Source organism: Cyprinodon variegatus, unplaced genomic scaffold (genome assembly GCF_000732505.1).
Source record: "Cyprinodon variegatus isolate N-32 unplaced genomic scaffold, C_variegatus-1.0 Scaffold478, whole genome shotgun sequence".
Taxonomy (NCBI): domain Eukaryota; kingdom Metazoa; phylum Chordata; class Actinopteri; order Cyprinodontiformes; family Cyprinodontidae; genus Cyprinodon; species Cyprinodon variegatus.
This window is the reverse complement of record NW_015150931.1, coordinates 11112-26285: the sequence shown is the minus strand read 5'-3', so window position 1 is coordinate 26285 and position 15174 is coordinate 11112. Positions and strand designations below refer to the sequence as shown.

The 15174-nt window shown below is 36.0% G+C and overlaps 1 protein-coding gene across 2 annotated transcripts in view; it reads left to right on the top strand.

The window, feature by feature from the left end:
• Nucleotides 1-15174, top strand: part of nr3c1 (nuclear receptor subfamily 3 group C member 1) — a 92530-nt gene that overhangs the window by 67879 nt on the left and 9477 nt on the right. For both annotated transcript variants that reach the window (XM_015389871.1, XM_015389870.1), the window contains 4 exons: nt 892-1008; nt 5245-5517; nt 7001-7145; nt 8619-8749. In XM_015389871.1, the coding sequence (XP_015245357.1) occupies nt 892-1008; nt 5245-5517; nt 7001-7145; nt 8619-8749 (666 nt within the window). The remainder of the gene's footprint in view (nt 1-891; nt 1009-5244; nt 5518-7000; nt 7146-8618; nt 8750-15174) is intronic.

Genomic DNA, 15174 nt, shown 5'->3' with positions numbered 1-15174 from the left:
GTTATCGCCACTAATCAGAAACAGGAAAAATGAGAAAAGAGGTTACTTTTTTCCTTTTTTTATACGCTGTATATAAATCTATCACTGTCCATCTGTTTTGTATCTTTGTTACTGATCCACATCTCTTAGCAAACCCTGTTAAGATGGGTGGGAAGACGGCGGGCCATCCATTGAGTCCCATAAGAAATCTTTCACAGGGCATCCCCCCATTTAAACCGGCGAGGAGCCGTTGATCCTACAGTAGACCAAACTACATTTTTAAAAGCCATGTTTGCTCTGCAGCTGACCTGAACGGGAACGGATTTATAAGTTAACTGTTGGCACAGCATCAAATCATAAAAGGATATTAAGAGGCCATAACAACATCCTGATGTAGAAACATTTCTGTGATTGGCTTTATTTTATCACATAAGCAAAAGGGTATTCATTGCATTTCTTCCTTCTGGTTACACATCTATCACTGGTTCTGTTTCTTATTAACTTGCATCTAATCAAAGATTCTGTTCCGTTTCCCTTTTTTCCCCCCACATCTGTAGAGATTATGGCACAATGCTTGTGTAGGAAAACAATTATAAAGAGGCCAATCGTCTTAAGTCTGCTAAAAAAAAAAGCAGGTCAAAATGCTGTAGAAGTGGTTTCGTTATGCCCTCATCTTCAAACACAACCATTGTGCCTGGTGGTAGGAACACAAACTTTGAGAGTGAAGCTGTCAACACTGCTGGGATGCAACAACTTTGTGGAGGCATACTGTAAAATCAACAGGTGGCGAGTGTGGTTTTTGCAGGCTGCTCAAGCTAATCCTCCTCAAACAGTCTTAGCTGGCTAATTTGTCTCCCCTTATCCACTCTCCTCTTCCTCCTTTTTTTTTTCTCTCTTTTTTTTTCTGTACAGGTCAGCACAACTACCTGTGCGCTGGAAGAAACGACTGCATCATTGATAAGATTCGCAGGAAGAACTGCCCGGCGTGCCGCTTCAGGAAATGTCTCCAGGCAGGAATGAATCTGGAAGGTAAGAGGAGGAGACCTGCTCTGGTCTTCATCTTTATTATTAAACACATTACCTGGCCACAGTTACTGTAGGTATAGGACTGAACTCATTGACTCACTGAAATGTTGGCATGACCTCACATAGCCTGATTAAAATGGTAAGCTAAGGGATTAGTAGTAGGACCGTTTCTCTCCACCTACTCCTTTTACACCCACCTTCTGTCTTTTTGCTCCTCCTCCTCATTATGCATGACCAGAGATCATGTTGAAAATTCTCCCACCTGAGACGTGCAACTCTTCCAGAGTCACCACAGGCCTCCTGGCTGCTTCTTTAAGTCAGCTTTTTCTTTATTGACCTGTAGGTTTCAGGTTTTCCTTGGTCTATATGAGGCTGTTTGTTCCCTAATATTCTCAAACAAATGGAACAAATAAGATTTTCTGAGATTAAATAGTATATCTTTACTATGAGCTGATTAGGTAACTTAAAGCTTACTGTTAGCTGAATGCATAAACATGTTGGTTAAATAAGTTATAGAATATTTAGGGCTGATTAGAATGTTTGCATAGCACTGAAAAAAGCTGCAGTGTGCAATGTATTCTGCAGAAGGTGTATTGCAAATTTTTCAGATTAGGTAACATTCAAATTCCTTCAGTACCTTTGTGGAAATCTATGCATATGATGGCTTCTGCTGATTGAAGACAGTTTTGAAATGCATTAGAAAATAATCTAAACTGAAGTTGATATAATAAACATTCTATGGTCTGTGGGTTGTCTAAAAAGAGACCTTAGAGTCTATTAATAAATTACCAGCTCTTGCAAAGAGTCAACAAAGGCATGTCAGGGAAAGATTTAATGATGGTTTGCCATATAAAGGCAAAATAATTTCGGCAAAGACATTTCCTAAAATCCCTCGTTTCACTAAAAGTACTGATGCAAAAAAATGATGCAACACTTTTAGGAAGGACTCTGTGACTTTGTCCAGAATGTAACCTAACCTAATCTGACTCAAAAAAAAATAAAAAATTTTGCATAAAGTGCTGAAATGAAAAAAATGATTTGAAAGAAAATTTACATTCAGAGAGGTGGTTTACTAGATTGCATTTTTATGAAAATAAAGATTTATATTTCTGTCAGTATGTTACTTCAACAGACATTGTTCGTTTTTATATTGGTCGGTTTAAAAAACGGTTTGAAAAAGGCTCCCAGTAGAGCTTGTCCTTTCTTGGCTGCGATTCTTTTCCTGTTTTGTTTGCCAAAGCTCTGAGACTAAACCTGATAAACTGGTGCTATTTTTATAGCATGCTGTTGCACAGACAAAATAATGAACCACTGTTTTAATAAGCTGGTTTTAGAAGCGCATAAATCACACAGCCAGGGGTTCGATCTGGCTTTATTTTTTATGATCTTCAGGTTCAACTGGGAAAAAAACCTAACAAAAAATAAAAATAGGGGGATGAAGTGTTTGGGAGTTCTTTTATATTTATTGTATCAAAATGAAGAGGTGTCATGATTTTGATCAAAATGCATTATGCATTTGCACTAAAAATGATGCAATGATGCAAAACAACTTCCTTCCGTTTACTGGAAGGAAGGATCTGCATTCTACATTCTTTCCTGCACCTAAGGTGCAGCACACTGACCGAAGGATCTCTGCAGCTCTGCATCAGCTTCATGCATGGAATGTAGACATTGTCCAACGGTGATGTTCATTTATTTATTTTTTTTCCTTTTTTCAACCATCAGCTGCACTGTGTCTAGGGGGCATTATAGAACAGAGTAGGCTTTCCGATGAAATGATCTAACAGCTTTCCTTCAGCTGTAAATAAACAGCTGCTCCAACCCCATAGAAGGTGGGGTTCGGTCTTAAGTAGCCCCCCTGCTTTGTAAGAGATCTCTGCCTCCTTAGCAGGTAGAGTCTGCTTTGACTCTGCTTGTAAAGAGCAATAAAGTTGCTGCTTCTGTGGAGCTTATTGTTCAGATGACCACTCAAGAATCCATCATCACAAAATGTCAGTTCTTAAATGAAGAACCTGAAGCACTTTTTTCTCCTATTTATGAAAATCAATAAAAGGCTGGTCAAAGAAGTATTGCTAACCAAAAACCTGATCAATGCATCTCCATTAGATGAATGAATAAATACATCTATGTGTAAGATAAAAACTCTTAGTTTATCCTTATATTCGCTTATTCTAAGACTAAAGATATCAGGCTTTGGTTTTTGGATTAGAAAACTTTCATATAGACTGCAGATTGAAAAGTTAAATTGAATGTTTTTATGATTGTTCTTTAAGACCATAAAAGAGTTCCTCTTTAAAGAAATGTTTATTATTACAGTTTTAATATTCAGGTTTTTGAGCATGTACAAAGAAATTGCTTAAACCCCATTAAAGTAATTTATTTTCATTATCACTTTATCCTTTGTATTTTAACATTTACAAATAATGTAATTGTAAAACTCAGTGTTCACTGTGCTGTTAGGTAACAGTCTTTAAAAAAGGTTGGATATGGGAGTCCAATACAACAATTGCTTTGATTGTGTTAAACTTAGATGTTGTATTTAAGCATATGTTCCTTTCAGGACATTAAATTGCTCACGGTACTTTGTACAAACCAGCGTTCTGCAAGAGAGGCAGGAAGACCGAAAGTGGGATTTGATGGACGTCAGCACATCAACAGACAGGCTTGGTATTGAAAGGCTTGCTGTTGCCATAGAAACGCCAGGAGAGGAAATTAAAAAAGGCAGAGAGTAGTAAAAGCTTGTTTTTTTTTTATTTTCTGGTGGTAACCTCTCAGCATTTGATATGTTTTTCCACATTTAGTTACAGAAAATGTCAAAATGCCGAACAAGTAATGTACAGAGCGCGGGCAAAAACTGCTGCATTAATGGAGAGAAACTCAGAAATAGCAAGAGTAGGATCTTAGTTTTATCCTTGTATATGACAGTACACATTTTCAGTGGATAGAAGGCAGCTACATGACCTGCCTGACTCAATTTCCTCATTTCTTTTATTCTAAATAAATAAATCCGTATTACACAAGCCAAAGGCTTTCATTTATATCTATATATATAAAGATATATATATATATATATATATATATATATATATATATATATATATATATATACACAAACTATTGTATTAGTTGATGCATTTGCATNGTATTACACAAGCCAAAGGCTTTCATTTATATCTATATATATATATATATATATATATATATATATATATATATATATATATATATATATATATATAGACACAAACTATTGTATTAGTTGATGCATTTGCATTTAATATTTCATAATCATTAACAGCTCTGTTGCTGTTGGATACTACATATTGCAATGCAGATGTGATTGTTTGCAGTATTGGCTAAGTGTCAGATAGCCAAACATTTTCAAAGCAGTTCAAGCAATCAGATTGTCATCGATCACTTGTTTTCTGCTTATCCAAAAGAGGCGTTTCATCAGGGGAACGCAGACGCCCGTTTTTATAGACACACACACCAGCTCATTCTGCAAAATTCCAAGGCATTTACAGCCCAGAGGCGATGAGCAATCCTGACAGTAACTTCTGAGGAGCTGATTAACTATCTTGTATAAAGAATTTGTTCTTTGTGTCATGATCCATATCTTATGACTATCGGGGAGCCTGGGAATTTAGACTGAGCAGTACATAGAGAACTTTATGTGCAGACCAGAGCAGCATCTGCAGAAGAAGCCCTCTGTGTTTTTATCTATCTTCTGCCACATCTTACTCTTGATGGAAAAGAAACCATGATGCTTTACTCCTCAGTATGAATTACCCTGCATTACCTACAGTGATAATGATCTGTATCTAACATCGGCTCCATTTGGCTATGTGCACAGAAGGCGTTTGCTATTGACAGACAGTTTCTGATTACTTTCTTGTCTATTGTCACAGGTGCATCATGGTTTTCTTTTTGCACATTTGTGGTGCAAAACTTTTAATTAGTTTTGTGGTTCCTTTGCAACTGACTCAGTCAGAGTAACCCTTCTCACTGCGAGAGCTTCTCTGTTTCTCTAAAAGTAAGATGACAGTGAGCAATGTTTCATGAAGGTAAAACAGTGAGGATAATAGAAATGTACTTTAACTCTGATAAGCTTCTAAAATGTACTGTTATGCTATAAAGCTATGATACATAATCTCGCAATTTTTAAATTGTGTTTGAAATGAAATTCGTCCTTCTAAATGTCAACCAATAATTTTTTATTTTTTTATCTCGTTTCCATAGCGAGGAAAAACAAGAAGAATAAGATAAGAGTGCAGCAGCTGCAGCAGCGATCCCCAGAACCAACCGGCAACATGTCTGTGGCCATCATACCCAGAAGCATGCCCCAGCTGGTTCCCACCATGCTCTCTGTCCTGAAGGCCATCGAGCCTGAGATAATTTTCTCAGGCTACGACAGCACGCTACCAGACACCTCGTCCCGTCTCCTGAGCACCCTCAACAGACTGGGAGGCCAGCAGGTCATCTCCGCCGTCAAATGGGCCAAGTCGCTGCCAGGTACCGACATCTTCTTAACAGCTATGTTTGTTTTAATGTGTCCTTCAATGTAAAAGCCCAAATAAGCAATTTGTTTTAGTTGTTTTACTTTTAAAGGTCCCCTGATGTTAATGCGACCTGTAAACACAGAACACTGATTTCTGATTAAACTGATTTATTCAGTTTATCTTACTTAGATGCTGAGTTTTTTTCTTAACTGCAGGGTAGAGGTATTAAAAACATGTTAAGTCTTACTAATTAACAAAATGTTTGGTTTGCACCAGATGCATGAAATCAGAGTAATTGTGGCTCAGGAAAGCACGATTTGGTCAGAACAGCGCCAGCTAATAGCGATTTGACGGTAAAAGCATCTTAGCCAATGTTAATTCCTCTGTAAATGTGAACAAATGGGATGTTTTATTTTTTGTCAGTAGGGAAAACCTTTTTTTTTTAGGTCGATTCAGTGAAAAAAGGCTTGAAGTATTAAATAAAACCAGAAAAAAACATGTTCTACTCAAGATAAAAAGCACTGAATGATAAAATAAATTGGTAGATATAAAATGCAGAATACTGATTTCTGTATAAACTGTTTAGTAAAGCCAGATAAATATTTGTTTTTTTTATTTCAATTTTATCTTTACAACTTCTAAGCAAATTTGCATCTAAGCAAATTTGTATAAATACTGCTGTTTTTTAGCATTATTCAATGCCTTTACTTTATTGTCCCTGCTGTATGGACAAATGCTAACTTCTACCCGTACACATGGATTTGCATGCTAGCTGCAACTCTTTGTCCATTTCTTTGTAACAGCAAGCCTGCTTTAAACCTATTACTGCCATCTAAAGGGCTTCAGTTAGAAAGCCTGTAAATGTAATGCTATCATAACAGTACTTCTGTAATATGGAAAAAAAACGTTTTGTTAAATCGTGATTATATTTCAATTGCGATAAATTGTCCAACTCTACTCCCCACTATTGTTACTACATCAGAATATATATATAAAAAAAAAAAAAAAGATAAAGCAAATACTAAGCATGCTGTAAACATCATTAGTAAGATATTTTTCCAGGCATTCGATGGTTCATGTTCCATACTGGATAAAATGCTCGACAATATATAAATGACCAAAAAAAAAAAAAGACACATAACTTCATAAACGTTTGAATATTTGCTTTGAACTTTACAAAGATTTTTTATCAGATCTAACCTTAAGAAAAACACAGTATAGAATAAAACTAGTTTATTGGGTGTAATTTAGTTTTTTTTTTAGGGGAATTCCTAGAGATTAAATCTACCATCAGATCCCTGCTACACCTTCTAAGAGAGGGTTGAGGGGTTCCTCTTAACAAACAGAACACTACATTAATTATAGCTACTGCAGATATTTTAATGCAAAACAAATGTACAGGTCTGTACATGTGTTTTATTTAAATGTATATACTGTATGCAGGAATTCCCTTTATTTGCTCAGGTCTGATCTTTATGCATTTCTGTCCCTGCCAGGCTTCCGTGAACTGCACCTTGATGACCAGATGACTTTGCTGCAGTGCTCCTGGCTCTTCCTGATGTCCTTTGGTCTTGGTTGGAGATCCTATGAGCAGTGTAACGGCAGGATGCTCTGTTTTGCCCCAGATCTCGTCATAAATGAGTGCGTATGAACTTTATCAAATAGATCTAGAAAAGCTTTTACTTTCATTGTTTTTAAGCAAAAGAACAGCAGTGATTGTGTGCTTATCGAGGACGATACCTTGCAAAACATTTCAGCCATAGAACATGACTAAGTAGAATAACGTTACGCAGAAGGAAGACGTGATTTTTCAGACTCACTCTAAAACTGGGTTTGTCATCTTAGTCAGCATACAACAAGACCTTAGAAACCTATTTCAACGTATTTGATTTTAGGAGAAGTCTGCTTTTGTCCTTGTTTAGTCTTTTAAAAGAAATATTGCACAATTTTTCTTTTTTTTTAACAAGATATGAAGTGTCTCAACATCTGTTTTAGCTTCTTTCGCTCTGTGTAAAATATCCAAAGCCTCACTGAGAACTGTTAAACTCATCAGTAAAAAAATAAAGTAGTATGGCACCAAAAAGAACCAAGATATGACCATCTAAATAAGTAATAAGACAACCATCAACTATAAGCATCTCTAAGATAGCTGTCCAGTCAAGTATGAGATATAGCAAACTTCTGTTGCAGTCATATCAGATGAACATGGGGCATTTTAAGTACTCTACTCATTGTAAGAATGGTAGTGGCAGTATTATGCTGTGGGGATTTAAGAACAGAGAAGCTGATCAGTGTTGATGGGAAAATGGTAGAAGAGGAAAGTCCTGAGAATGATATCAAACGGAGCGATCCTGGAAGAAAACATGTTAAAACTTGCAAAATGCTTTAGACTTGGTGAAGGTCAGGGATCCCAACATGGAGTCAGAGCTACAATAGTCATGTACAGGAATGGCCCTGAGTCCAGATCAATTTGATGTCACTGTAGCAAGATTGCAAAATCTTCTGTTTAAAGATGCCCTTCAGTCAATCTAAACAAAGCTTGGAGTGTTTTAGAGAAAAACGGGCATTATTTGCATCAACTGGACATCTAAAGCTACTAAAGCAATGACTCGGCTGGTTTGCAGGTTTAATTTTTCTACTCCTCCGATTTTTATTTCATGAAAAAAATATTTAAAATCACGCGTTTTCCTTCTGTGTAACATTATTCTTCTTAGTCATGTTCTATGGCTGGAATGTTTTGAAAGGTATCGTCCTTGATAAGCACACAATTACTGCTGTTCTTTTGCTTAAAAACTATGAAAATAAAAAGAACACAAGTGTTATTCAACCTTTAAAATGTACACAGCGGATATAAAAAAACAACAAGAAAAAGAAAACAAGTTTTAGTGGTATGAGTCATACCTGGTGCCATTTGAATTGTTGCTGATAAATTGTTATATGTGGTATTTAAGAGTAGAAATATAGTGTGAAGTTCCTCCTCTTCTATTCTAATACGGTATTGTTGAATAACTTTCAGTGTGAGGAAAGAATGGCAGAATTAGTGAAAAACTTTGATGTTGTTTATGTTCCACCTGTCTTCCCATTGTCATGTCTACTTCCTGTGTCCGGTCGTAGGGAGCGCATGAAGCTGCCTTTAATGGGCGACCAGTGCGAGCAGATGCTGAAGATTTGCAATGAGTTTGTCAGACTGCAGGTCTCCTACGAAGAGTACCTCTGCATGAAGGTCCTGTTACTCCTCGGTACAGGTAAAGCACTTTTATTAGCTTGATAGACATTAGAAATAAAAAAGTGTTTTTACTACATAAAATATAATTAGTACTATTAGAAAAGTAAGGTGAGTTTCAACAATTTTCACTCATTTTTAACATACATTTATGATTATTGGGCCCTTCATTGCCTTGTTTTCACTCATTATTATAATTATTATTAAAATTAGAATATTAAATAACACAGATGGAAAACAATCTTTTTTTTTTTTAATAGGCAAGTTTAATGAGAATTTCTGGTTTATTTCCACCTCCACACTATTTCAATTATTAATATCGGGTTGAGTAAGGTCTGTGTTTATTTGCATTCAGTAATGATGGCTCTAAAATGGGTACTTTATCATGTATTTCTCATAAAAGAACAAACTTTATCAATTTCCCTGCCTGCCACAATAATAAAGTATGAAAAGAATAACATTTTGTACTTCGTTGAGTTCATGGCGGCAGACGGGAACAGCAGAATAATTTGGAAAGCTTGGAAGCTTATCGACACTTAATAGTAACAAAGTTGGCTGTGGGCTGATACGCAAGCACAGCAATCTGGAAGAGGAAGGCATATGTTCAACCTACCAGAGACTGAATGACTCCTGCCATAACGCTTGGTTGGAGGTTAGGGATGCAGAGGGGGAGACTGCAGGCTGCGCAGGTACAGATGGATCCGGCTGATCATGGAGCCACAAAGCTGCTGTAATTCTATCACAGCGTCCACCCTCTGATTTTGAAATAAAAAAAAGAAAATCATCTTTTCCTTCATAGCTCTATCATTCTTGTAGAAACACGCATACAAATACTCAGAGAACTTTATTTGTATTCATTTTTTATTTTATTTAACTGAAAAACTAAACTTGGGATTTCTTCTCCCCTCAACCAAGAAATAAATTAATGAAATAAATCATTCAGTGTGTATTTTATTAGTTATTAGTAGTGTTCCAATTTTATGCTCATATAAGCATGTATTGCATTTAGAAGGAGCGCAGCTCCTTTTAAATGACTAACCAGCAATATGCATTGATGTGCATGAATCTAAAGGATTGCCATAAAAAAATTTAATTTTTAATTCTGTATATTCAAAAGCAGCTTAGATCAGTGCATGACTGGGCTCATAACAAAACAATTTTTTTTAACTTAAAGATGGAGGTAGGGAGAATTCTTAAAAGTTATAATTTTAAAATACTGTAAGAAAGTTAATACTCTTTAATGCACACCTTTTCTTTTATATATCCCAATTTGTGAAAAAAAAAAAAGTTGTAGGAACTACCCAGTTCCAGCCTGCAAAGAAATATGTAAAGCAGCATAAATAGCTGAAAAGCTCCTACCGTATGTCAAAATAACCATGGCAACAAAGCTGAAAGGCCCTCACAGACAGATCAGACACACATATTAAAACACCAGAGGGAGATGAAATACAGCCAACCTACAACTGATCGAAAATAAGTCTGCCAGTTCTGTTTTTGTTCTACAAAGACTGAAGTCCAAAAGGTGCTGCCTGTGGCTCAGTCCAGCTAATTTCCTCACTTCATCCTGATTATAATGTTGAATAAATCTGTATTAATACCTGAACATAACCCCATAGATTTCTAAAAGGAACGGCGGCACCACGCAAACTAGTGAGGTAGATTATATTTAATGTTTAAAGCAATCCAGAATAGCATGAATAGATGGAACACAATTAGAAACTATCCTTCCACACAGCCCACTTAAAGAGCGTTCCCAACGCAGCTATTATCTACAACAGAGCTTCCAAAACCTTTTAGCTTCTGGCCCACAAAGTTGTAACAGAATCGACTTATGACCCAAAATTGTTGGTCAGGGATCAGCAACCAAAGCAGATGGTTTAATCTATTTTTAAGTGATGCTTGTATGATTTAATTTAATATCTTTATTGGCTTAATGGCGAAAAATTTTATTTATTTATTTTGTTTTATTTATAAAAGCCAATAAGATATTTAAAAATAACCCCTTATTGCAATATAAGGGCTGTTATAGAAATTATTGTGATGGGAAATCAGCTCCTTGATTCAGAATGTGATTTAATGTGCAGCTATTTTATCTTAATTTTCAGGGATTTTTATTAATCTGATCAACATACAAATGTGGCTCTGATAGGGGCGACTCATAGTGACTGTTAAATACCCAATCAATCAGTCAAGCAGTCAGTCAGTCAGTCAATCAATAAATCAATCAATCAATCAATCAATCAACCAATCAATCTGTGCCTTCTTATAAACAAATCTGGTTGCACTGAGGTGATAGTTAGACGTTGAACATGGTGCCTGATCCTCTGCACTGGATAAACGCTACTCCTAAAATTTTGAATTGAAAAAGCTTCCTGGATGGGAAGCGAAACGTCTTCTAACTTGGAAACAAAGTCCAGTGGATTCTGTTTAATTTTCTTTTTTTTTTGGGAATAATCTTAACCAATTAATAAGCCATCCGTCGTTATGTACCAGCAGGTAGGTGGGATGTAACAAAGTACAAGTACTCCTTTGCTGTACTTAAGTTATTTTTTTATATATCTCTACTTAAGTAGATTTAAACATGACACTTTGTACTTTTACTTCACTAAAATTTACATTAAGTACCTTTACTTTCAGCTCCACTACAAATTCTAAAGCTTTACATTCACATCACGTTGAGTTTTTCACTTCTTTGTTCAGTTTTGTTTGAGAGTTTAAAAGTAATAAAATGCTAGATTGGGATTGATCCACTGGAGGACTGCAAAGCGAGCAGGTAACGTTGCATGATAATGGTATTTCACTCTGAAATTTCATCCCTGAAATTCCAAAATAAAAAGTCCCAAATGTGAATTTTGACAGAAGGTAAAAAAAAAAACATGCATTATCCACAGCATTGTTCATTAGGTGCACTTAATAATCGTGAAAAATTGCAGTTCATCCAGAAAGTATGTTTGTCAAAAAATTGAAGTATTTTTAAAAGCAAGTACTTTGTTACTTTTTCTTTAGTACAAATGTGAGTGTGATACTTTTGCTTTTATTAGAATTTTTTTTTATTTGTTTATTTGTACTTTTACTTAAGTACTTTTTCCACTATTGCCAGCAGTGAACATGCAGCTTTAGGTATGTGTGTTTTTACCTTGTCCGCCTTTAGCATCTGACTGGTTTGAAATTGATAGTATAATTCATCACCTTTTTTCTGGTAGGATGGAGAATCTTTGAGAACAAACATGGATTTAATGCTTATAAACGAATTATTATTTAAAGTTTCCATCATATTGGTATGAGGAGAAATGTGATTTGGTTTTATTGTTCATTTTTAAAAGCTCAAACTCGTGGAACACCTCCATTTGATTTTATTTTGAAAGTCTTGTTTCTTAGCTTGTTATCGTGATGGGAAGTTTTCGCGGTTGCTGGACACTTCCACGTAATGTTCATTTTTATTACATCCCTCGTTTTGTTTTAAATTTGTAAAAATGAGGCTGCATGTTTTTTTTTTTTTTTTTGGAGACACATACATGAAGCCCTTTGGTTTCTGGAGTTTAATACTAAAGGAGCAAACTCCCTTAGCTGGCAGGAATCCTTTTATATGGAGACAACTCATTTAAATGCAATACATTTTTTTTTTGATGTGTGCTGGCTGATATTGATGGCTTTTTTTCACATTTAGGATGAGAAAGTGTTTTTATTTAGTTTTCTTTTCATTCAGAAATTACAAAATATATTAAAATTGGAAAGACTAACCAACCATTGGCTGTTTATGTATTTTAATCATGCTTTTCTTTTCTTGGTTGGAACTTCTGAATGGATTTTGAGGGAGTTTTATGCCAGAGTTTGTTTTTGTTTTTTGTCTTTGGCTACAAAATTTTCACTCTTTATAGAATAAATGTTTTTTATTTGTTATTTTATGCATTGAGCTCAGGATATGCATCAAGACATATCCTTGAAAAAGCCAAATGTTCACACCAAACATCTTAGTTTAAAAATGTTATATTGATGGTTTTTTATAAAGTAATTTCCTGAAAGAAACTTAATTTCCTTGAGAAATAAAGGAGGTCAAGAAGGAGGTAATTTTGTTTCTTTCCTGAGGAGATAAATAACAGGCTGCTGTCTGACTTATGTAATCGTCATAAATTGTCAAAATAGGAGCTCATCAGGAAAGAAACTCATTACATAAAAGTCTCATTTCCCAGCTTTAAATCGGTCCTTTTTTGCCTGCTGATGAATTGGATGCAGCATTTTTATTCATTCAGTCTTAATCATGTCTGAATGGAGTTGAAATGGTGTAAATAATGGGAACGACCTTCACTAGACTGGAGGAAAAACGTGAAGGGTCAACAGCCTTCTTGTTGAGGTAAAGATGCTAAAGTGTTGGCCTTACAGGTTATTCTTCATTTTTAAAAACAGCCAAATGTCAGATGGTGAAATTTTCCTTTTTTGTAAACTGTGAAATGCAGAGTTAGAGGCTGTTCTTTCGTTGACATTTAAGGGCAATTGTGGAGGGAGCGTGCTCCGCCTGCAGAGATTACATTTCCATACTAAAAGCAGGTTGCATTTTTACTATTTTACTGTCTTCCTTGCAATGCAGTTGAACCTATCAGGTCAGGACGACCTTCTTAAGAGCTCATTCAATAACTTCTCAGGGACATTTGTCAAAAGCAAAGCCATTTATGGAGCAGTTTTGTTTTTATCCATTACAGCCACAGAAGCATGTTGACCGTATGCTCTGCAGTGCGAAACTATTCCTACCACTTTAACTCTCAGGCTTTTTTTTCCGATGGGCATTTAAAATGTGCGTTATGAGCATTTTATGTTGCAGAGCATCACAAAGGTATACATATTTTTGAAACGGTAGGAAAGATACTTTTTATTTTATTTTTTTTATGGTGTGCATTTATATTCAGCCTTTCTGAGTCAGTAGTTTCTTGAGATTTATTATTTTGTATAGTTTCGCGTCAGACTGAGCTGTTTTAAAAGCTAAAGCTCATTCAGACATGATGGTGAGTTTCATCCCAAATGTTGTTCCATGTAAACATTTTTTTTAATGTCTGGCTTCAGGCGGCTTTAAGTTTGACCAAATGGACCAAATGATTACAGTTTGAGCCAAGCAGCAGTTTTCAGCACCGATAAGAAGTTAAGATTTTACCCCTACATCGCTTTTGGCAAACCATAAACGTAGATTACCTCGTCACAATTGTTCTAGTTCTCTCATCAAAGTTCTCCCACCTTAGTTGTGGATCTCTGCAGCTCCTCCAGAGTTCACTTTCTCTTTTTTATTTTATTTATCTATTTATTTATTTTTGTGATTCACTGTTTTTTATTTAAGAACAAATTCCCAAGCCGGGAAACGGGAATATTACAAAGTCAGTGATCAATACCCACCCGCCCCACCCCAACCTTAGCTACAAATCACATGACCCTATACACATAAAAAAATAAAAATAAAGAAATAAATAAAAATAAAAAAGGACAAAGCATGTGAGACATCTCATTGTGTGTGATTCACCTGAAACTCCATTTGCAGTTTTTTCCCACATCTGTATGGTTGAGACTCTTACCGTATGGATTCTTGCAGTAGACAGTTCCATCATTATAACATCTTTAAAGTATAACAGCCATTTTTTTTTATAGGAAGCCTGTGTGGGGGCAGCCATCTCTGAACAATTAGTTTGCTGCTGTTAGGCCTGCGAGCAACACTTTTCGCTGTTGTTCTGTACATTTAAACTGTGAGTTGTCATTCAGTAACTGCAAACTTGGTTGTAATGGAATCTCTAATACCTATATTCCCACTTAAAAAACATATTAAAAACTACTTTATTCCCACTGATCACAGCAAATATAGCTGCAAGGCAAAGAAAGGATAGAGTAGCTCAGTCCAACGTGCGTCAGACACACTTTTGCACCGCGCAGCAAAGCTGCTTCAGCCGCGCGTCAGAACTAACTGGTACAAGCAGCAAAAAGGAAGCAGCAGACACGATTTTGCTGCTCTTGCTGCATCCGGTGTGAACGAAGCATTACTTTGAATGGCCGGTTCAAGTTGTTGAAGTTCCTTTGTCAGACCTCCCGTAATAACAGCAAGCACAGCGTTCATTTGTTTCACCATGTTTTTCACATCAGCTGTGAGATGGGCACACATGGAGTCACAGATTAACAGCGATGGTGATGCGTGGAAAAAACCACCTGGTCTCCTTACATACACCTGCCACAGCCACTCTTTCATCATCTCCTCAAATTCTGCATAAAGCACATACCTGTTCTTTTATACACAATTTAACGTTCTCATGGTGGTCTCAAACGTCCGCAGTAACACACATAGGGCACACCGCACATTTTGAGGGGAAAAAAAGACGTTTATATTAGGCTTGTCCCGATCCGATCCACGTATCGGATCGGGACGCCGATATTGGCAAAAAAATGCGTATCGGCAAAGCATGTAAAATGCCGATCCAG